The sequence below is a fragment of the Ochlerotatus camptorhynchus genome, unplaced genomic scaffold, assembly GCF_037179485.1.
Source record: "Ochlerotatus camptorhynchus isolate MF236.1 unplaced genomic scaffold, CSIRO-AGI_Acam_v1.1 ptg000511l, whole genome shotgun sequence".
Lineage (NCBI taxonomy): Eukaryota > Metazoa > Arthropoda > Insecta > Diptera > Culicidae > Ochlerotatus > Ochlerotatus camptorhynchus.
In genome coordinates this window covers 250520-275381 of record NW_027040995.1, presented here as the reverse complement: position 1 = coordinate 275381, position 24862 = coordinate 250520, and the positions used below count along the sequence as shown (strand labels likewise).

Sequence of the window (24862 nt, the reverse complement as noted above, 5' to 3'; positions counted from 1 at the left end):
CGGCCGCCACGATGTTTCCCATATAGTCTCCAAACACGTTGAGATCTACTACAGCAAACTGTCTCTTATATATGGCCCAATCTAGCTTTATGTTTGCTGGTAATTTATCAACGAGCTCCTGGAGTAACGATGGATTTGACAAATGAGCCATTTGACCTGCTACCCGTAAATGCTCGCTTAAGTTCCGACAAGTGATACCGAAACTGATGAGCGTCTCCAGCTTCTCAGGTTTTGGCGCTGGTGTGGAACGAGCCTTCTGTAGAAGCGAATTGATCACCATCTCTGGACGCCCGTACAAGATCTTCAGTGTTTCCAAAACCAAAGGTACCGACGCAGGATTCATAAGGTGACTCCTTACCGCTTCCACGAAGCACCACGAAGACATCGTTGGAGTCGCATGAGATTTTCTCCGTCTGAGAACCCGCACATATCAGCAGAATTTTGGTAGCAACTAAGGAACTTTGGGAACAACATGTCTTGCTGCAAGTTTTTGGGGGGTGGGTGCGCTGAACATCTGTTGCTGCTCTTGTTGCTGCTTCTGCTGCCGCTGATCCTGCTGCTGCCGCTGATCCTGCTGCTGCCTCCGCTCCTTCTGCCGCATCTCCTCCTGGTGCTGCTGCCGCCGGTCATGCTGCTGCTGTCGCTCCTGCTCCTGCCATTGCACCGGGATTCTATTGTTGAATGTTGATACGAATGGCGATACAATTGGCGAGATATTGCTGGACACTGCATGCACGGTGGGTAACAGATTGATTGGTACACGCGACATGTTCTGTTGCATCGGTGGAGCTTCGCGAGTGATAGGGAAATGGAGGGTATGCATGGTTCGGTATTGACATGAGGCGTATTTGAAGCAATTTGTCGTTGGGCATTATAGGTCACATTGGGTTGGCTTATTGAATACCCGACTGGTGAACAGTTTGAATGATTGAAGCACGCTTGACTTACCGGGGCTGTTGGCAATGTATTCTGGTTAGCAGGTGGCCACCTGGCCGCTGAAGCATGGAACGGTTGTTCTGCTACCCGTAGTCCCGCTTGTGACGATACTGCTACCGGTTGATTCTGCTCCGCTTGTAAAAAACTATCCGCACCTCTCGCTGGATCGTCGTGTTGCTCATACAGTTCGCTGGATGGCTGTATTCTCTGTAGCGTCCTATCCAAATGTTCACCGCCATGCTGCGGTTGCTCTCGTAAGACTTTCATTCGATGTATTTTCGGATTTGGTTGTGGATTTTCTACCGCTGACTGCTGCATGGTTTCAAACCACTTTCGAAGCTCTTGAACATCTTTCATCATTTTGCTCATTGGTTCGTTGGAGGAAGCGCTCGCTTCCATTGCCGAGGAAGGGAACTCCTGCTGTGAAGTCATCTGCACCTGTCCACGTGAGGGAAAATTTATGTGAACAATTTCAGCATGTTGTTTTGAGGTGCGTATTATGTTCGTGCTACTGGAAACATCTTCGTCCTGCTGCGCGAGATTGTTTCCCGTTGCTACGGGAACATTCGCCATGGGAGGAAGTTGTTTGGAAAAAATCCGAATCTGGGAAAGATTTCCAGCAGCAGGGGACTGCACATTTGGACCATTGACTCGAGTACTCGTACTCACGTTTGGTTCATTCTCGAGCCAACACCGAACGATTTGCTCGCTGTCGATTGTTTCCGAAGTTTGATCGCTAGCGTTATCATTTTGCTCCTCAAGGCGAGCCTGCAACAAGGCATATTTCCGCTTAAGATACTCCTGCTCAGCGCGTAGTTTCTCCTGGGCCGCGTTTTCCTGGATTCTTCGTTCCTCCTCCAGTCGCTGCAAATCCAGCTCGATTCTTGCTGCTCGAGCGCTTGAAGTTGTAGATTTTCCAGACTTTGAACGAGAAGGCATCATCTGACGTTGCGGTCTTCCTAGGCACACCGAGCAAATGAAATGCCGATCTTCTGCTTCGATACTGTCGTTAACGCCGGCGCAAGAGAAATGGTAGTAGCGCAAACCCATTTCGCATTCGACCATTTTTTCCTCTGCATCATCCGGCCGACCACATCGGCAAGACGGAATCATCGCCATGGAAAGGGTTATAAATCTTGAAGATTTTGTTGCGACGAAGAAGACAAACTCTTGAAAGCGAATACAGTTTTTATTGCTTCAAGATTTATAGTTTTTCTCTTCTATCTAGAGCAACAAATCACTTCTTGTCTCTTGGACGTTTAACTTGTAAATGATTCCTTACTCCTAATATTCCAATGCCTACTTCTATTCATTCATCAATCGGTATCTATGCAGTGCCTACCTGTTCTACAACAACACCACCTATCCGTCGATAGCCACCTGTTGAGGTGAAAATCGTGGGGGAAGCTTCGTTCCCACCGATCGGAAACTCACCTTAGTAGCGCGGGGTAATCTGCTACCTCGTGCCCTCGTTCTCGAAGCTCGACGACGCGATACCCAAGACGCACGCCGCGTGGTATATCGCATCGAAACCACGATTTGTCGTACCACCACGACGCCCGCCGTTGGTGGAAAACTACCCCCACCGGCACCCTGCAGCGTATCACCGAAACCACACGTCCAAAAACAGGTCAGATAAGTATAAGTACACTCCAGCCCATTGTACACACTCTACTAACCCCATCACCAATAAGAAAAGAAAAACCTGCCTTACAACACACCTGGAAAAAAAAACCTTTTCTTCTTGGCACGCCATAGACCCTAGAATCTAGTTGAGGAGAATAGAAAAGCAGTTTTGTTCCTTTAAGTATCTAATTGGATACACCATTTTTCCGCGTTTCGATAAGTTTCCCCTGTAGGCAAGTAGAGGAAAACCACCATAGGAAACCTCTTTTGCCGATGTATTAAGGCTTTTCCCTGTTGGTAAGTCCCCCATTTCGGAGTTCGCAACCGCATTGCCGCCATTAAGAGTTTGATTGAACTCGCCCTAATGTCTCCAAGCCGGGACGGGTCCATTTGAGCCCATGGCTCCTTCACGGTAGATTCGTCTACCTGGCGCTTAAGTGAAGGTAGTAACTCTAGGGGAAGGACAGCTCCAAGTATCAGTATCAATACCGATGGTGGAAATATTAAATATTTTAATATGTGTGATATTTGCGAATCTTATATTTAGTCTGACAGTTGTTTTTTGTTTGTTTTTGACTATTTTTGTTTTAAGTGTACATTTGACATTCGTTTAATCAAAAATGTATTTCACACGAGAGGCAAGTCATTCCTTTGTGATCTTGCTGGCAACCGCCACCAAAATCCGCTCCTTGTTCTCATAAATTCTGCATTTTTTTGTAGCTGTTCTCAGTGCTTCCATTCCCAGGAATTAATTTCTACGAATTCTTCATCGTCTGTGAACCAATGTGCTGTTCTCGTATGGAACGGGAATCGATTGACAACGCCGCCCCTGTTAACGGAAGCCCAGAGTGATGGTCCCGTAGTCGTAGTATGATTCGCCATGAGAATGCAACTTGGAGAGATTTGTTGCTGGGGGAACGTCCAGTACCGTTTTTATCATGAAAAGCCGAAGTCGAAATCGATCAGAGCTGTCGAAATCTAGGCAAAAATTATGACAAACAGAAAGCTGCAGTAAACATAAACAACAACGGTGCAAAGTCATTGAGTGTATGCGTTAAAGTTACACAGTTATTTTTTTTTTTTTTTACTTTGAAGCTTTCCGCTTGACAGTTAATATCATTAATATTTATACTTTTTTCTTTTTCTTATTATTATAGTCACTTTAACGCTCTTGGGTCATTCGTGACTTGTCCGGGGGTGAGATTTGAACTCGTGACTTTGGCGTGAGAGGTATGGATGCTAACCACTACGCCGGGGTCGCCCCCAATATTTATACTAAAAATTATAATATCTACACACTAAGAAAAAATCACCGACTTCGGTAATTCATTTACCGAATTCTCAACAGCTGAACAGTCGGTAATGTTTTCGGTAATCGAGAACATTACCGAAAAATCTGTAAACTGGATCAGCAAAATTAGCTGTCAAATTTACCGAACGATCGGTAACGTTTACCGATGTGCATTGCTTGATTTGTAGTCGACTTTACCGGAGAACTGTAATTTGGAGGACGATATGACAATCGAAAATTACCGAGTGATCTGTAATTTTTTAAAAAGGTCACCGACTCAACTGTATTTTGCTTTAATATTGTTTCAAGGTGGCGGTCACTGCAACCCATGCAAAAATTTGGCTGCAGTCGTGATCAATAAGTTAGTGTTGCAAATTGCACCACCAAAGAACAAAACCGTTGGTGACGATCTGAAAACTTAAGTTTTTGTCGGAAAGATTCGGCGCTACACTGAAAACAAGGAAGCATTGGAAGATAGTCGCCAACGGGAATGGAACTTGGACCGACAGAAAAAAAAAAACAAGCAACAACATCGGCCATCTGTAATCGGTATTTATTTAGATAACGAAAATTAATTATTTACGGAAAATATCTACGATTCACTCATCCTGGTGTTGCATAACAGCCTCCATAATTTCACCTGTTTTATTTTTCACAAGCACGAACGCTTTTAATGTCGATCGAAAATAACAATATGGTGGATTTGACGTTTACCTAGACCGTTACCGAACTCAGTAACGGAATGCTTTGTTTACCGAAACTTCAGTAAAATATTTCACCGAAGTCAGTGATGAAGCTGATTTACAGAACTGCCGGTAAAAATGTTTACCGTTTTCGGTAAATTAAAATAAAATTACCGAAATTCGGTCATTTCATTTACAGTTTTCAGCAATAAAGCGAGAAAATACCAAAACATCTGTAATTTTTAGCATTACCGATCTAAGACGGTAATTTTTTTTACCGAACTCAGGGTCTCTGTTTAAGTATGTACCAATTTGAGCAATTTTTACATCAAATATTACTTCAGATCAAGTTGTACTTCCCCTAGTAGTAACTAGTTCCTCTTCCCAAAACACCCGACCCGTTACAATATCATCATTATCGTTTCCTTCAGCTTCTTCTGCTAACAGCTGTTTAGCATCGTTCGACAATGGCTTCTAGTGCTTTTTAGGCCATCCACGAATGCTAGTAATCAAATTGATTAAATCAATGGATCTGATGATACTATAGGAGCCAGTTCAATACATCACGATTTGTAAGCAATCTTGATTGCTTGCGGGTATTGAACTCTCGGTATCTGTTAAATAAAGGTTTTATTAATTTATTCGTTGTTATTTTGGTTAAATACATATACCTTTTCCAATCCTTGTTCCTGCCTCCTGTGCTTCCTCAGAAAGCTAACCAATTGGAACAAGGAAATGTTTAATCACGGCTGATCCATGTATCAATACTTTATGAATGCTAGCTGGCAAGTTTTTTTTTTTTTTTTTTTAGCTCTTTATTTGTTACAAATTTAAAATAAATTACATTTTATTTTAACCTAGGTGCTCCAGTTACTACAGTAACTTACCAGTCTTAATTGTTATGACATATAGCTAAGTGTTTTAACATTGTTCCTGTCTTGGCAATTCAGTATTTTAAACAGGTTTTTTAAACCTGCATGTCAGTATAACAATTGATATCTTAAAACTAAAAACTAAAACTAAATCTAATCTAAGTAAAGAGGGAATTTATCGTTGCAATTGAGGATTGCAACGATTTTTGCCTGAAATTATTAATTATTTTGTTGGACATTTGTTCTAAAGTCTCAACATTTGAAATTCAATGTACTTCGGTAGAACTGTACCAGGGAGGCAACTTCAAAATCATTTTCAGAACTTTGTTCTGAATCCTTTGAAGTGCTTTTTTCCTGGTAGTGCAACAACTAGACCTTATTGGCACAGCGTAAATATTAATATAAATAAATATTAGAAGTTTATTCGTCAGGCAAAGTTTGGATTTACTGTTTATAAGAGGATACAAACATTGTATATATTTGTTACATTTGGCGTGAATGCCCTCAATGTGATCTTTAAAAGTTAATTTTTGGTCAAGTATTAATCCAAGATATTTCACTTGGTTTGACCAGGAAATTGAAACTCCGTTCATAGTGACTATGTGACTACTACTAGGTTTCAAAAACGAAGCTCTAGGCTTATGTGGAAATATTATAAGTTGAGTTTTGGAAGCGTTGGGAGAAATCTTCCATTTTTGTAAATAAGAAGAGAAAATATCTAAACTTTTCTGCAGTCTGCTGCAAATAACACGAAGACTTCTTCCTTTAGCGGAATATGCCTGTGTCATCAGCGAACAAAGATTTGTGGCAACCCTGAGGCAAATCAGGGAGCTCCGAAGTGAAAATGTTATACAATATAGGCCCAAGAATGCTACCCTGAGGAACTCCTGCTCTAACAGGTAGTCGATTAGATTTGGAATTTTGATAATTTACCTGCAGAGTTCTGTCAGTTAAATAATTTTGAACTAATTTCATAATATAAAGTGAAAATTAAACTTTTTTCAATTTAGCAATCAAACCTTCATGCCAAACACTGTCGAATGCATTCATATCACTCGTTCTTATTGACTTCGTTTGGTAGCATTTGGACGAAAGTATCGTACCAAACGCATAATTTACCTGTTAACGCCGAAATCATAGATTTATATGATGTTTTCTGCTTCATACGCCCAAAATGGGCGCTTAGGCCTTCTCTACCCTATAATCATATAATACTATTTTGTCAGTCAAAAACATTTCGGCGAAAATTACTGGTAAGCCTAGTAAACGTGATTTCTCCTCTGTCCAAATAATACTGCCCATACATCGTGCATTTTTTTTTTGTAGCGAACAATCGATTAATTGTATATTTACAACTTTAATCTTTTTTTAATAGTTTTTCGAAGTTTCAATTATTTCTTTGATAATCACTTACACAAATATTTGATTCTTGCATCTATAAAAAATACATTTCAAACTGATTAGATTTCTAACGTCGACACTCCGGCAAGATCGGCTCCCAAGGTTCAGTCCTTGGGAGTGAGAGAAGCTTCTGCTGTTTCACGAAAAGGTAGTTACACAGACAAACAGACATAACACATTGAACATTGAAGCTGTAAAACATCATCGCTGAAACATTAGCGCCATCTGTTGAGTACACTGTGGTGGGTAGTACGCTGAACAGATGGCGGTAGTGTGTAAACGTCAAACGTAAGGAAAATGACTATGCACGCCACAGGTGGCGGTACTACCAACTACGATACTTTTAAATTGACCGTTAAATGCTTGTTCGATGAACAACTTGCGAGTGTTATGTCTGTTTGTCTGTGGTAGTTATATTATACGAGTGTCTGGAAAGGTCATGTGATTCCATAACTCCTGCGAAAATTTGAAGCAGGCTTTTTTTGCATGCTGCTTTGATAACCGTTCGAAATTACGGACTTATAACAGTTCTTGGCTTATGTTTTTCACGAGGTTTATATAGTTTTATGTTTGTGTTGATACAGATTATTATCTAAACTATGAATGTCCCTCCCCTTGGCTAGCTCAGTTTTTCACCTTGCTGTTATTGGTGGGCGGTCTTAATTTCATGCGGTATAGAGATTGCTAAAGTGTGATTGTGTCAGTGATTTGTTTTCATCAGGAAAACTTTTCGCTATGAAGTTTTTTTTATGATGAAAACATTTTGCGTATACGTATACGTGACGTAGTGTGCGAACTAGAAATACTCAGAGGGAGAGGTGGGCGGAAAGAATGTTTTGAGCCAAATGAACAGTGAAAATCTGAGTCAATCGAACACTCCCATTAGAATTTTTCCGAGGATTTCTTATTCTTACTCAAATTATACTAGTTTTTGGAATCAAAAACAATATTCTAACTCTATTGATTAATTGATCTTCGTCGGTTAATGAATGGCACTAAGAAATGTGCAAAATATTGCGATGCAATCAATTATTATTTTGCTCGTAAATCTAATAAAAAATACAAGTCATTTGAAATGCTAGCTTAAAGCAAGGGTTGTAAGATAATTTAGGAACAAATCCCTGCTGCCGAATTGCATTTTGTTTTCTCCGTCTATCTCTCCCTCTGAGTATTTCTAGTGCGAACGATAAACGTCAGCAATCTCTATAGTGGAGTGTTGGAGACGGTAGGTTTATGGCCGGCGTTGCTGGCTCATGCCGCGATAGAATGGCGTTATGGGCAGGTGTTGGGGATTCCTAAGCTGCTCCTCTCTGATGAACCACTGCATGAGAGAACTAAATATCTAGTCTGGCAGTGATAGTTTCACACTTGTTACTCCTTTGTTTGAGAGTCGCGTTGTACGCTTACATATAGGCACTGACGTTGGGTGTGATACTGGCGGGTTTTGCCGCAAATCCCTCTTATTTTATTTATTTTTTCACAGATAGATTTATTTGGGTTTGTAAGGGAATTGTACTATTGAAATATTTCAGAAAGTGCCCAACAGTGCTCATTCTATTTGTGTGACAAGCTTTCATTGTTATTTCATTGAAGTATTACTCAGGGAACAATGTATAACACTATTTTTGTACATAGTATTGTAACTAATCTTATATATGCTTCATTTTGATTTGGGATAAGTGTTTGAACTATAGCTCGAGATTTCCACTGTAGCGTGCTTCTATTGTGACATACCCATACGTATTTTTGTGGTGCAACATAGTGGAAACGTGTGAGCGTAGTTGGAGTATATACCCTATATAATTTAAAAATCAACTTCAAAGTGAAGCATTTAAGTGCCAACATTTCAAAGGGGCGTAAATGATTTTGTAAACAATGGCTTTAGCCGTCAATTTCTCGCGAATAAAAGCTCACTCTTCCAAAATAACAATGCTAACTGGTAGAGGAAACATACCTTTACCTGTTTGTGTCATTATTTTCATGAGTGAGCTTTTATTCGCGAGAAGTCGACAGCTAAAACCATTGCTTACAAATGCAATTACGCCTCTTTGAAATGTTGGCACTGATTTTAGTCACTTGAAGGTGTCTTCTTCTTCTTCATTCTTTATGCTTACACGGTAACCGAAAAATACCCAATAATGACTACAAAGTAAGCATTTTCAAGGGAAACTGGGTGTTTCAGGCGGCTGGTTCGGAATCACACCGACAGTTCGCTCACCTGAGGACGATTAGAAGGACCAATGTTTCAGGCAGCTGGTTCGGAATCACACCGACAGTTCGCTCACCTGAGGACGGGACTGAATCTTCTTTGCACAAATTACCGTAGGAACTTTTCTTTGTAAAGGTTCTTGAAAGTATACGGGTTTTATTTAACTTATAAACGGAGAATCAAACACAGCGATAATTATCGGATAACAGCTTTAATTGAACTTGAATCAACAGTGGTTGTTAGGATGAAGAAAATTTTTGATTGAAGTCATCCTCATGGCTTACTAGTTTTCAACATCCTCCGGGCCAGCAGTGGAACTGGCCTGTAGTAGAATTATCTTCGTAATCGGTCGAAGGTACGTTGATCTTGAAGTGCGTATCTTCACTGTCCGAACTTTGCCATCGGTTTCATAGTAAGCCTTCTCGATAGTACCTTTGGGCCAGCATCCACGATGCAGGTTCTCATCGATGACCATCACCAAATCACCTACCGCGTACTCGTAATAGTTTCGGTTGTCTTTCCGTTTAGGTCGTTTGATCAATTCTGGGCGATAAGCGGACACATATTTACGCCAAAAACGGTCAGCGTAAATGTGTGCATGTTTTTAGGCGGCTCTAGTCACCAAACTGCTCTCATCATAATCGTGATCGTACTGAATATGGTTGTTTCGTCCAAGTAATAACATATTAGGCGTTAACGGCTCAGGATCATGAGGATCATCCGAAACATGTGTCAGTCCGCATCGTGCTCTCTTGCCGTGCGGATCTATTTGCTTTTTGCTGAAGGAAGTGTTACTACTACCTAAAGCTACAACAAATTTAAACAGCACTTTTCAGTGCTCAACATGTCAAATTTCTACCTTGTTCAACTCTTATTCCTCTTCGATCCTTGTTTGGACCCTACCCGAGGTAATACTTCTTGTATATCGATTTGGAATATTCCTCTTAGATCCTTCAGATTCTTATAGTAATCTGCTTGGAAGTCGATTTGGATAACAATTTACTGCCGCCATGGCGCCTAAACGCAAAAGAAAGGGGCAAACTCGTAATCCCCCTTCTGATGCAATTAATTTGAGTAATCAATTTGATTTGCTCTCGGATGATGAGACTGATCCATCATCCAGGTAAAATAAACTTTCACGGCTTAATGCCAAGAAGGAAAATATTCCCCCTTCCGATTTCCATGCTCTTCGCATGGAACTTTTGAACTTCGTGAAAGTTAAGTTTTCACTACAAATTGGACGTCGGGGTGAATGTCGTGTATTGGCTGAAACCTTGGACGGATTTAAATGTCTTCTCAAGAATCTTACTGAGAAGCAGCACAATTTTTTTACTTACGACGCCTAAACTGAACGTGAGCAATTCTCTGCAGATTGACGAATTTTTTAATGTTTTTTTTTTTAATTTCTTCTTCTTCTTCTTCTTCTTCGCATTTCAAGCTTATTGCATATCGCATATTAGCATTGCGTGCTCTCAACTTAGTGTTCTAGATGCACTTTCACAGTTATTAATTGAGAGCTTTCGATGCCTGTACCATTTTTGCATTGGTATAGTTGTGTGGCAAGTCCAATCATACTTCTATGCCCAGGGAAGTCGAGAAATTTTCCAACCCGAAAAATTCCTAGACCGGACCGGGAATTGAACCCAGCCACCTCCAGCATGGTCTTGCTTTGTAGCTGCGGCTTTACCGACTGAGCTTAGTGAGGCCCCGTTTTTTTGTCGGCTCCGATTTTGATGAAAATTTGCACAGTTGTTCTTTTTTAGTAAAGATGCCAATTTGTGTTATCAGTTTTTCATATTGAATCACGACTACTTTTTGAAAAGGGCCTGTGTAAAAATAGTACTAATGAGTTTAAAAATATATATTGCCGAAACGCTTTGTTCGATTGATTTGGTGTCTTCAGCAAAGTTGTAGATATTATGTTGGCAATTGTGATAAAAATATACACTGTTTATATTTATTATTAAAAAAATTAATTTCTCAAAAAGTCCATTTTTGAAAATTTTCGTTTTAAGCCTCATTGAAGCTGTTTGCTACCAACTGGCAAAGTTTGGTGATGGTAAACTCAAAAAAAAAAGTTATGGTTTTTTGAAAATTTCACGATTTTTACATTTTCATTAAAAACACATGTTAAAACCGTGTATATTTTTTCAAGAAGCGCATTTTAATTTTGCACAACACCATAAGCGAAGACACCATAGCAATCAAGCAAGCCGTTTTTGCAATGTATTAAAATGTTTATTGTATAAGCGCTTTTCTACACAGGCCCTATTGGAAAAGTAGTCGGGGTTCGCTATTACAATTTGTAATAGCGAATCCCGACTCCTTTTTTATTTTCAAATTTCAGACAGATGATACATAATTTATTTTCATTATAATACACTTACTTTCTATTTTTATTTACATCACTTCTTAAATTCATCGAATATTTTGGCATCATTATCATTACAGTTTGAGTAACGTTTGGCTGTAATTTTATTTTCTGAAACTGGAATGAAAGAACGAAACTTTTGAGTTCCTTGAATTATTTTTGCATTATTATATTGCTCGTTGAAGTGTGAAGCCATACTTTCGTATTCCTCTGTTGTGGCAAAACTAAATGATAATTTTGTTAATTCTTCTTCATTTCGATTATTTGCCCAATTATAAAGCTCTCTTGCATTTTTTATTGGATGTTCACGTTCTTTGGCCAAACTTGCTCTAGTAGCCATGCGTTTTATTGTACCTCCAATAGCGTCACAAGGACCTTTCCCATGCGAAGTTGCAAAGAAATGCCATTCGGCTTCAATTCCATACTTTGATTTAAATTTACAAAGGCTAGCAAAATTTTTCCGGTTCTTGTACTGTGAGGCGGCTCCATCGGACATAAAATAAATCTTGTTGATATTTTTACTTTGGTTAATGCGTAAAAAACTTATCATTTTAGAAATAAATAAGTTAACAGCCACTGAGTCATGCCTTAACTCTTCAGAAATTATAATAAAACTTAAATGTTTAACTTGCATATTTTCTCTAAAATATATAACAAATGGATGAATGGTAGCTTGTTGGACATTCCAGTGATGAGACTGAACTTCATCCTTCAACTAAAAAAGTTAAAAAAAAACCTGTGGTGGCGTTGCCATCATTCATAGACGAATCAAACATGAAATTCTTTCTTCATTTGAAACCAAAGTTTTTGAAACTTTGGGAGTTTCGGTTGAAACAAAATTTGGACAACTTACGTTTACCATTCCAATGCGTAGGCCAGCAAAATAATTTTCTCAAGGGTGACCTTCAGAAACTTACCCGACATAGGTCTAATTTCTTCATTATTGGTGATTTTAATGCAAAACATCGCTTATGGAATAATGCTCAAAGTAATTCCAATAGTAATATTCTGTTTGATGATTGTTCTGCAGGTTATTACACTATTCAATATCAAAACAGCCCAACATGCTTTTCTTCAGCAAGAAATCCCTCAACTATTGATTTGGTCTTAACTGATTCATGTCAACTTTGTAGCCAGGCAAAATTTTTCAGGCAGGTAATTTCAGGCAAAAATCGTTGCAATCCTCAATTGCAACGATTAATTCCCTTTATACTGTGATAAGATTTAGTTTTAGTTTTTTGTTTTAAGATTTCAATTGTTAAACTGACATGCTTTTTTTAAAAAAACCCTGTTTAAAATACTGACTTTTTTTTGATTTATTTATTTTGAATTTGGAACAAATAAATAGCTCCTTTACCATCCTCTTCAGCTATTGATTGGTTCCAGTAAAATTCGTTCCGTTATCAGTAAGCATTTTCTGAGGAACACCAAGAATTGCTATAAAACAACGTATGGCCATTATGCAGTTGCTCGTATCCAGGGAAGGAACTACTTCTAGGTGTACCGCTCGGTTTGTCATGTCCAACCTTCACCGTTAGTGGTCCAAAATAGTCGATTCCTGTATAAGTAAAAGGAAAAACAAAGGGGGTCGTCCGTTCTTGGGGTAAATTACCCATCTGCGAAACGGTTGGCTTGGCACGTAGCTCTCTACATGTCACGCATGTTTGTGCAAATTTCTTAACTTCTTAACGAATCTTCAAAATCCGGTACCGATTTGTCAAGTTATTTATAATAGTTTCCAATCCTTGATGAACATTGGCGTTGTGAAACGTCTTGATCAGTAGGTTCGTGAAATCATGGTTGTCTGGTAGAATTATAGGATTATTCACATCAAATGGTTTGCTCTTATCATGAATGCGACCTGTCATCCTTAAGATTCCTTCTACCACGATGGGAGAGTATGCTGACAATCGGCTTGACTTTTTCACATAACCGGTCGTCCGCAAGCTGTTGATCTCTTCATGGAATGCTTCCATCTGTACTCTTCTATACCACACATTTTTTGCCTCTTCCATATCCTGCACGTTGATTGAAAACTTCTTTGGTTTATTCTTTTTGGGAATCCCAAGAATTTTTCTCATCTTCAAATAATATGCTGTCGATCTTATTAAACGGTTGTAGTCAGAAAATCTGCTGATATTGGGCAAATCCATATATCGGTATACTATCACAAACTTGATAGTACATATACCCAGGCATGGAAAATCATTTGCATTCATCTCGTGCATTCTTTTACATTGATTTGCCTCTAACTTTTTTCATCTACAGCATTCTGCAAAATAATGTATGAGGCTTTTGTAGGTTTTGTTATTAGCTACAACTTAAGCTTATAATTCAAATCTGCATCTTTTATGTATCACGAACTAGAGCGGGCAGAACTTGAAAAACAGTAGTAGCTGCTGCTCGCTCTGGTTCGTCATGCATAAGAGATACGGATTTGACTTATTAGCAAAAGTTTTAGCTAATAACAAAACCTACAAAAGCCCTATACATCATTTTGTGGAATGTTGTTAAAGAAAAAAGTTAGAGGCAAATAAATGTAAATGAATGCACGAAATGAATGCAAATGATTTTCCATGCTTGCATATATACCGAATCTTTTACAGCTTCAATTTCTGAGTGATAATTCACGGATTTTGTCGTAACGTGACAAGGCGGTGATATCGTAATTAATTAAACTACTATACGTTACGATCTAATAAAACTATTCGTCTATTTCACGACACTTTAAAAGAGAGATTGTTCTTCATTCTAACGAGACAATGAATGACAGACTGGTACTCTACAATGACACACAAGTGACGTCCATCCAGGTGACAGTCGACGCTGCCAACGGTGAGCCCTGTGGTAATTCCTGGTTAGGGTTTCCAGTGTCCCCAACACATTTGATAACATTGTTACGCATTTTTGATTTGGCCACTCACTTTGATGGAGCTTTAAAAACTCTGGACCACTTAGCCATTACTTGATGCTTGCAAATTTAGATGACTTTGTAGCTACGGTAGCTACGTTCAAATGCGAAGGTATCTAATTCAACATTCCGGTGTTGTGTCCATTTTCTTTAATTTTTCCTACTCGGGATCCCACGTAAGCGTTCAGTTTTTCCTTCGTACATACCCAAGCCAGACAAATCTTGTAGTCCGTCCAAAAGTACGTTGACGTCACTTCTACTTCTAATTCTTCTTGTACCACCTTCATCAGTTGACTAGAAAGAACACATCCTTGTAATTCGAGCCTGGGAACTGTTTGCGATTTAAGAGGCGCCACTCTTGATTTGGCAAGAACTAAAGCAACATGAGTTTTGCCCAAGTATCGATGCACCATATATATCACGCTCGCAAAAGCTTTATCACTTGCATCCGAAAAAGCATGAAGTTTGACACTGCCAAACGAAGGAACATCATTAAAATTGTATCTTGGTACTCGGACATCGAGGTTTGTTCAAGCCATTCAGTCCACTTTGAAATCAGACCAGGTAGTTTATCATCCCAATCCACTTGCAAACGCCATAAGTCTTGAAACATTATCTTCAAATGGATTGTGATTGGACTAAGCACATTCAACGGATCGAAAATACTCATCATGAATTGCAATAACTGTCGCTTGGTAGGAATATCAGCTTCAGAACGAAACTTTAAATCAAGCTTCGGGAAGTCCAAAGGAAAGACAAGCTCGTCAGTATTAAGATGGCATTTCAGACCAAGGACACGAACATCCGCACTCGGTTCAGCTCTCATCGAGGGATCTAGAGATTCCAGCACTGCGCTAGAGTTGGAGACAAATTTCACCAATTTAAATCCATCTTGTTTGTGCGCCTCGATAACCTTTTTTGCTAGATCAATTGCTTCGTCTTCGGTTTCTGTTGAATCAAAATAGTCATCCACGTAGTGCTGTTTGACTATTGCACGTTCTACTCCAGGAAAGCGATCTTCAAGTTCCTCCGCATAGAAATTCTTTATAAATTGAGCAATTGACGGAGACGACACAACACCGAAAATCATAGCCATCATGACGTATACTGCTGGAGCTGAAGTACGATCCATGCCACGCCAGAAGAAACGTTGAGAATTTTGATCCAACCATCTTATAAGGACTTGATGAAACATCTCTTTGATATCTGCCATGAAAGCCACCTTTTTCTGCCTCCCTCTCATTAGTACGCCTATTAATGACGGAACGAAATCTGGTCCTTTTAGCAACAAATCATTCAAGGAGAAACCGTGGGATTTTGCTTTGGCGTCCATTACCAAACGAAATTTGTTAGCACTAACAACACTAAAATATGGCAAGTACCAAGTATTTGGTGTTTCAGTCAATTCTTCAGGTTTCAGCTTCCTTGCATAGCCCTTTGCCACATAATCTTTGATCTTTTGACAATACTGTTCAGCGAACTTTGGGTCAGCATCCATCTTCTTTTCTATAATAGTCAGACGACGAAGAGCCTGAGGCTTGCTGTCAGGAAACGTGAAGTTGTTGTATTTATAAATTTGACCAACTTCAAAACGGTCCCCACAACGTTTCAGCGTCCTGTTGATTATATCCAATGCACTTTCGTCTTCTTCGGACATCTTTGGACCTTGTTGCTTGATACCAAAATCTTCAACCTTGTACATTTTTTTATTAGTTCGGTCAATTCCAAATCTTGATCGTTGCAGATGAAAACGTGAAATTGACCAGCGATTTCCACTGTTGCAGGTTCTATTTCACCATGTATTGTTCAACCAAGATGACAGCGCGTCAATTGTAAGCCCCTTGTTGAATACTGCACAGTTTTCAGGGGAACTATTAGTCCAGCTTTGTTGGAACCAATAAGCATTTTGGGCGCAGCATTTTGTATGGTGATCAGTTTGTCTTCATCCAGAAGTGGATACAAGATCTTAATCCTTCCAATATCGATGATAACTCGTGGTAGATTGATGTTGTTGATTGTCACGTTATTCAGTTCATACCACTTAGCTTGCTCATTTGGTCCGGAAACATGGAGAGACAGCAGCATTGACGTATCATCTTTATGCGAAATTCCATTTGTCCAACGGTAGGTCACAGGAGATATTGGACCAATTAGTTCCATTTGTTCAGCCAGCTCTGCATCGATCATTTATAGAGAAGATACTTCGTCGAACAGAGCAAATACGTCCAGGACTGTACCTTTGCTACGAATTCTAAGTTTTCCGACACGTAGGAGAGTGTTTACGTTTCTACCGTTGACATGGCAAAGATCTTCGATAGATTTCTTCTCGAACTTACTTACAGGTTTATATGTTCCTTATCCGAATGTACTAATTCATCATGATTCTTATCACAAACCGAACAAGTTCTACCAGATCGGCAATCACGAAGGGAATGGTCCTGCTTCAAGCATACGTAACATACTCTACAGGATCTTGCAGCAGAACGATGTTGTTCTACGGAAAGTTTAGTAAACTGTTCACACTTAATCAGGCTCACATGATCGTTCGAATTGCACAAAGGACGTTTTCCTTTCTGCTCTGTTTCATGAGTGTTGATATTTAGGACTGGTGGCTTTGATCTTGTGAACAGCATGAACTGATGATCCTTGCGATCCTTTTTCCCAGGAAGAGTTGGTTGATACTTGCCAATTGGTTTTCCATTTCATCCTCCAACCAACACGAAAATGCTTGGAAATCGACAATATTTTCCTCTTTCAACAACGACGCCTTGTGCCTCACCCACAACTGGTAGGTTGTCGGCCAAATGAGAGATAAGTTCAGGGTTCATCAGGTACATTTCGGCCTTTACATTTTTCAGCGCCACCGCAGTTTTTTTTATCTAGTTCGTTTATTTGTAAGGCTCAATCGCGTTAGCTTTACGGAGCCGATAATTCATTGTTCTTTGTTTGTAACAAAATTCGCTTAATTCTATGTCTAGTAGGAGTTGGGCCGGATACTCGCGGCTTACTCGAGGTTAGAGGGGTACATTGTCGAAGGATAGGAAAAGGGGGGGGGGAGCTTGGGAGTAGGGTATCGTTGCCTCATCAGAGCGTTGTCGCCAGTGTGAACGGTAGTGTGGTTCTAGATTCGTCTGGAGTTCGACCGGCTATGGTGACCAGTGGGCGACGATGAGGCTCATCGAGACGGGGGACAAGACAAACAAAAACTAATAAAGAGATACAAAAGACAAACGAATTAAATTCTTATACTAGACATTTGCAGAAACACATAAATCGACTGCATATAGCGGAGATCGCGGGTACCCAACACGTCTCTGATAGGGATACAGGGTTGTCTTCCTTGGGCCTCGAGGGTATTCAAAAGTCGCTCTCTGGCGGCGTCATTATCCGTACATTGCCAAACTGCGTGATCGATGTCGTCGTAACCGTTTCCACACCGACATATGTTGCTGTCCACGAGGTTTATTCTATTGAGATGCGCATCTAGCGAGTAGTGGTTGGACATAAGTCTACTCATCACGCGAATAAAGTCACGACTTAAGCCCAAGCCTTTAAACCACGCTCTCGAAGAAACATTAGGAATAATTGAATGTAACCACCGTCCAAGATTTCCATTGTCCCAATCGGTTTGCCAACTCGAAAGGGTACTCTGACGCACTAAATGGTAAAATTCATCGTGTGAAATTTGCCTGTCATAAAATTCGCCTTCCTGCGCGCCCACCTTTGCGAGAGAGTCCGCCTTCTCGTTGCCTGGGATTGAGCAATGTGAGGGGACCCATACAAAGGTAATCATATATGATCTTTCGACCAGTACACTCATCTGCTCCCTTACCTTTGAAAGGAAATAAGATGAGTGCCTACTTGGTTTCATCGACCGAATAGCCTCAATCGAAGTGAGACTATCCGAGAAGATGAAGTAATGGTCTGCGGGCATGTTGGAAATCATCCCCAATGCGAAGTTGATTGCTGCCAGCTCAGCAACATAAACAGAACAAGGTTCCTGAAGTTTGCGGAAGGCGCTAGAGTTTTCATTGAAGACACCGAAGCCAGTGGATCCATTGAGAAGTGACCCGTCTGTAAAATATCTTTTCATGCAATTGACTTGTTGGTACTTTTCAGTAAAAATACGCGGAATAATAATAGGTCGAAGTTGATCGGGAATCCCATGAGTTGCTTGTTTCATGGTCAGATCATATTCAATTGAGGAACTGCGATTGGTGAAGTGAACACGGTCTGGAGTATAACAAGGAAGACACATATCTGATGATATGTAGTGGTGGTAGATTCTGATAAATCGAGATTGTGTGTTCAGCCCAAGAATTTCTTCAAAATTAGCAATTATAAGTGTGTTCGTCACTCCGCATTTGATTAGTATTCTGAGAGAGAGCTCCCAGAAACGGTTCTGGAAGGGTGTTACTCCTGCCAGAACCTCGAGACTCATGTTATGCGTTGAGTGCATACAGCCAAGAGCAATACGCAGACAACGATATTGAATTCGTTCCAATTTTATTAGGTGACATTTTCTTGCCGAGAGAAAGCAGAAAGAGCCGTACTCTAGAACAGAGAGAATAGTTGTTTTATAAAGCGTTATGAGGTCTCCCGGATGAGCACCCTACCATGTGCCGCAAATTGAACGGAGAAAGTTGATCCTCTGTTGACATTTTTGCTTCAAATACGTAATGTGGGTATTCCAAGTGCACTTTGAATCAAACCAGACCCCAAGGTACTTGAAAGACAATGATTGAGTAATGTTTCTGCCCAAAAGATTAAGATGCATTTGGGCTGGGTACCGCTTTCGAGTAAACACTACCAGTTCAGTTTTCTGCGGCGAGAATTCAATCCCTAGATTCCTAGCCCAAGAAGACAAGTTATCTAAGGAACTTTGCAATGGTCCTTGCAAGTCCACGGCATGTGGACCTCTTATGGAAACCACGCCGTCATCTGCAAGTTGTCTTAGCGTGCATTGTTCTGCCAAACAGTTGTCGATATCTTTGACATAAAAGTTATAAAGAAGAGGGCTGAGACATGAGCCTTGGGGCAGGCCCATGTAGCTAATTCTGGAAGTTGTCAGTTGTCCAAGGGAAAAGTTCATTTGCTTTTCTGACAACAAATTGTACAAGAAATTATTTAAAATTCCGGAAAGTCCACATCTGTGCAGATTGTCTGACAGAATTTCAATGGAAACTGAATCAAAAGCCCCCTTCATGTCCAAGTTATGAGTTATGAGTTATGAGTTATGGTCAGACGCTGGTTTGCCAGGTTTTCGAATGGCTATTACTTTGACCTGTCTCCATTCAGGCGGTATAATGTTGTTTTCTAGTAAGGAATAGAATAAGTCAAGCAAGCGTCTTTTAGCGATATCTGGGAGATTTTTCAGAAGATTGAATTTAAGCATATCGCTTCCCGGTGAGGAGTTGTTCGATGAAAGAAGAGCCATAGAGAATTCCAGCATTGTGAATGGTCTATCCAGAGAGCTGCCGCTCGGAGACGCTTCTCGAAGAATGTGTTGTGCTGGAGCTGAGTCCGGATAGACCTTTTTAGCGAAATCGAATATCCATCGGTTGGAGTATTCTTCACTCTCATTAGAAGATGAGCGGCTACGCATGTTGCGAGCCACCCTCCACAAGGTGTTCATTGAGGTTTCTCGTGAGAGTCCCTCGACGAAATTGCGCCAATAACCGCGTTTCTTTTCTTTGACTAATTGTTTCAGCTTTGTCTCAAGCTTTGAATATTCCTCGAAGTATGTGGAGGTTTTGTGTCTACGAAAAGCTTTGAAAGCATCAGATTTTTATACATACAATTTTGTGCATTCTTCGTCCCATCCAGGTGTGGCTGGTCTCCTTTTGAAGGGCGCACTTGGAACTTTTCTTTTTTGTGCTTCCAGTGAGCTTTTGTATATCAAATCGGCGAGGAATCGATATTCTTCCAATGGTGGAAGTTTATCTATCGATTCGACACCGATTGTCACCGCCGTTGCATATTTCTGCCAGTCGATGTTCCTTGTAAGATCAAATGGAACCCGAGATGGTTCTGCAGAGTGAGGGCCACACTTAATTGAAATGATGATTGGCAAATGATCGCTACCATGGGGATCATTGATAACCTTCCACTGACAATCCAATGATAGCGATCTTGAACACAAAGATAGGTCGAGTCGGCTTTCTCGAGCCGGAGGTTTTGCTATACGTGTCGCTTCACCAGTGTTCAAAAGTCAAATTGAAGTCGTCACATAAATCGTAAAAAATAGCCGCTCTATTGTCATCATATAGATCGCCCCACCCAGTACCATGGGAGTTCATATCACCCAGAATTAATACTGGGGATGGAAGAATCGAAACTAGATTCCAGAGTTGACTACGGCTGATGGAGGTTCTTGGTGGAACGTATACTGAAGCTATGCAAAGATCTTTGTTCTTCACATTTATTTGGCAAGCGACGATTTCGACGCCTGATAGAGCAGGAAGGGAAATTTTGTAGAAAGGGTAGCACTTTTTGATCCCTAAAAGTACTCCTCCATAAGAATCGTCTCTACCCAGGCGTATAATGTTAAAATCGTGGAAGTTGAGTTCTTTATCGGAAGAAAGCCATGTTTCACAGAGAGCAAATATATCACAATCAGAATTGTGAAGTAAAAACTTGAACGAGTCTAGTTTAGGCACTAGACTACGGCAGTTCCACTGTAGCACAGTGATCATATCTTCAACCTCGTTCGACGAATTATCCATCGAAAGATATGATTGATGCAAGGAGGGGCCATGAAACAGTCAATTGCTTAAGATATGATTCTAGTGTTGGAAGCAAGGCAGAAACTAAGCTTCTAAGAGGGGCTTGTATGTTGAACATATTTAATATGAATTCCACAATGTCCGAAAAAGCTAGCAAACCTCGTTCGGACTTGGATTTCTTTTGAGAAGTTTGAGGAGCAGCTTTTTTGTTTTTCTTATCTTTGTTGGGTAATGGCGGAAAATCCTTACTGCAGCCAGGAAGTGGAGCAGTGGGAGCCTTCGATTTAATTTTTTTTTCATCCCCATTACCCTGGGAATTTTGCAATCCTCTGGGAGTGACTTTAGTTTTCTTACGGTGCACTTTCGGGGAGGAGCATTTTCGTTTTGAGGATCCGTTTGTTTTCAAAGGTGCGTGTACCACCGTAGAGTCACCCTCATCGGATGAGTCAGAGTCCGATTCTTTATTTATTATTATTATAGTCCATCTGACTTGATAGTCTCAATGAAACACTTTAATCTAAATGTAGTCACTCATTAAAAATTAAAAATTGGCCAACAGCAAACGATGACGAAACATCGAGGCATTGATGTCAAAGTCAAATAGGTCAAAGGCTTCGTTGAATTGATGAATCATGGCGACAAAGGAACTGTTTGCAGCATAGTTGGTTGCATGTACTACTTCATGTAGCAAGGTTCTCGGACGAAGTGTTCGGGCAGGAGCATACAGATTAATTTTGGCCAGTAACTCAGGAACATCATATTCTGCGAGTAAAACTTTAGCAACGAAGACGACCTGCGATATGTTTCGTCGCTTAGCAAGAGTATCCAAACCCAGTAAACGACAGCGGTCAGCATACGGTGGTAAATTCAGCGGGTCACTCCATGGAATATAGCGCAGTGCGTATCTGACGAATTTGCGTTGAACAGCTTCGAATCGTCCACTCCATACAGCTTGGTAGGGATTCCAGACAACACAACATGAACAGTAAAGGGCTTTAAAACACAGAGGATCACGAAATTCCTTAGATATCTTGAACATGAATCCAAGCTGTCGATTAGTTTTGTCGATCGTGGTTGAGAAGTGGCGAGTGTATGTGAGCTTTTCATCCAACATGACACCGAGGTCTTTAACGTGATCGACACGTTGAACTGCAGTTCCAGCAACGTTATAATCAAACAAAATGGCAGTCCTAGTTCGACGGAAACTAATTACGCAGCACTTTGAGACGCACAGGACCATAAAATTACGTTCACACCAATCTTTAAAGATTTCAAGAAGGTTTTGTAGTTCTAAACAGTCAGCATAGCCTCGAACGACTAGATAAATCTTCAAGTCATCGGCAAAAAACAATTTACCTCCTCGTAGTAGAATAAACGTTACATCGTTCACAAATAAAGAGAAGAGCATTGGTCCCAAAGTGCTACCCTGTGGAACTCCTGATCTGTTCGAGAAACAGTACGATGAGTAGTTTCCAATGCATACAGTAACTTCACGTTGCACGAGGTACGATCTAAGCCAGCTGCAGAAGGAAACAGAACATCCAATTTTTTCAAGCTTTGCTAGCAGAACGTCGTGCACAACTCTATCGAACGCAGCTTTAAGATCAGTGTAGATGGCATCCACTTGAAGTTTCTTGCATACATTTTCCATACAGAACGACGTAAAGCTGACGAGATTAGTTTCCACGGAGCGGCCAGGAAAGAAACCATGTTGACATGTACTTATGTAATGCTTGCAGGAAGCAAACAATCTCTCATTTATCAGCGACTCAAACACCTTAGATTCAACCCCAAGCGAGGTAATCCCACGGTAGTTTTCCACATTGCGTTTGTCTCCTTTCTTGAAAACAGGGAACATAGTAGACCGTTTCCATAGTGCGGGAAATTTCTGTTGACGAAGTGACAGGTTGAAGAGGAAGGACAACGGAGCAGCTAAGATATCGGAGCATTTTTTTAGGACTGCAGATGGAATAACACTCGGACCTGGTGAAAATGATGATTTGGTTTTACTCATCACAGAGAGAACCATTTGTACATCTACGACAAAAACATCCATGTTTACGACGTCGGTTGGCACATCACGGACGGCTCGCTCAATTTCTGCTTGCGATGGAGAGTCATTCGAGAAGACGCTTAAGAAGTGCCTAGCAAATAGGCTGCATTTGTCCTCAGTTGTCAATGCTACGTCATTGCCGAGAAACATTTTTGACGGCAGTCCAGTTTCCTTCCTCTTAGTATTCACAAACGACCAGAATCCCTTGGGGTGGCATTGCAGATTATGTTGAGTACGAATTACATACCTCTTGTAAAGAAGCTTGTTGTAGTGGCGATAATCATTGGTGGCAATTGAAAAATTTCGCTTGGTAAGGGTACATCGTCGATGAGTTAGAGCACGGAGAGCTCTAGATCGCACTCGTTTCAGGTTGCGGAGAGTAGCGTTAGACCAAGGCGGTTTTCTTGGAGGTTGGCACTTCGGTACTGAAGCACAAACACAGTCGCGCAAAAGGCTATTAATCCAATTAATCTACTTAACTACTAGTTGTTAATATTTTGTTGCCCAGTGTATGAACAACCAAAAAAAAACAATAAAAAAATTATCAAAAAAAAAACAAAACAAAAAAACTTTTTATTTTTTGCAAGAAGTTGCACCACTATAGCCCTCACAACCCTATCAGGGGAGAGGGCAAAGCCACGCGCAAAATTGATTAACAAAAGCGCGGCAATGGGCTAGAGAAGACTATTGTATAGAATACTTAACACCGGCCGGTGCCGGCTGTGTGAGCTGGTGCAGCCACTCCGTTTGCTCCTTTGTTTTGTTGCTTGCTGCTTTGGAGTGGTGATGAGATGATGACGGTGATATGATAGTCCACCTATAGCGTCGCTAAAGGTGGCTACTTCCTCTGCTGACTGCGGTTGCCTTGGGCACTGAACTTCGTCCACGGTAGGAAAAACGCGCGATATAAAAAACCACTATGCTGGGAAAAAAAAACTCCACCGGCTACGAAACCAATACCCGCAACGGAGACACGAACAAACTACGTCCGGCTACTTCAAGCTATCGGCGAGGAATGAGCGCCACCGCAGTTACGATGACAGTGTTATAGAATGAATGGAAAGATTCAATATTACCGTCCTTCACATAATCTAAGTTTCTGAGTAGCTCCATTCTGTTAGCCACCACCCAACATCATTCCCCACCAGCGTTGCCAGGTCATTTTCAGAAAAATCTGAACCAGGTAAAATATAAAATCTGGAAAAATCTGGAATGCTCCAAAAAATTCTCTTTTTAACATAATGCTATTGAAATCAAAGTGATGTGCCGATCTCCCGTAAAAATAGGTCAGTATGATCATTTGGAATTTATTTAAAGTACTAGAATGGTTATAATTTACATGTTTAAATAAATTATATAAAGCACATAACTTGTTAGCATTGCTAAAATCATCCAAAACCTGAAAAGTATTGACACGGTGTGCTCAAAAAGTCCAAATATCCATTACGCAGCATTTCAAAAATTGAGTTAAATGTGGGTAAAAAACAGCAGAAAATTTGGTTAGAATTGTTGTATAAACTTTATTTTTTTTTAAAGAATGAAAAGCATAAAATCAAGGAAATTTGATGGGATGGATTTTTTGAACTAATAGTCGATGTAGTCCTTACTATTTGATGCAGTACAGAAATTAAAGATTTTATTAGTTCTAAGTAATTCTAATGTTGCTCTGAGGTTGACCAGATTTACAATTTAATTCTTGACATCATAGAACACACACACCCAGCAGACCAGTAGGCAATTTTGTTTTGAAGCAAAATTCACCGGGCTGAAGTGGGAATCAAAGC

At 40.3% G+C, this 24862-nt stretch overlaps 1 protein-coding gene across 1 annotated transcript; it reads right to left on the bottom strand.

Moving 5' to 3' along the window:
• Positions 1-224: 224 nt before the first annotated feature.
• Positions 225-2001, bottom strand: LOC135712889 (putative uncharacterized protein DDB_G0271606). The gene is made up of 4 exons (XM_065235977.1): positions 1606-2001; positions 949-1374; positions 482-652; positions 225-413 (listed from the first exon to the last, which is right to left on the bottom strand). Exons 1-4 carry the CDS (start codon positions 1999-2001, stop codon positions 225-227), a joined length of 1182 nt encoding a protein of 393 aa, XP_065092049.1.
• Between the last annotated feature and the right edge of the window lie 22861 nt (positions 2002-24862).

What these genes read in the sequence shown, in the direction of transcription:
- LOC135712889 (XM_065235977.1), bottom strand. Translation starts at nt 2,001, where the DNA reads ATGGTCGAATGCGAAATGGGTTTGCGCTACTACCATTTCTCTTGCGCC. An exon ending in GGCTCGAGAATGAACCAAAC is followed by an intron (nt 1,375 to 1,605) that starts GTGAGTACGAGT and finishes TCACGTGGACAG; the next exon opens with GTGCAGATGACTTCACAGCA. An exon ending in CCACCCCCCAAAAACTTGCA is followed by an intron (nt 414 to 481) that starts GCAAGACATGTT and finishes GCGGGTTCTCAG; the next exon opens with ACGGAGAAAATCTCATGCGA.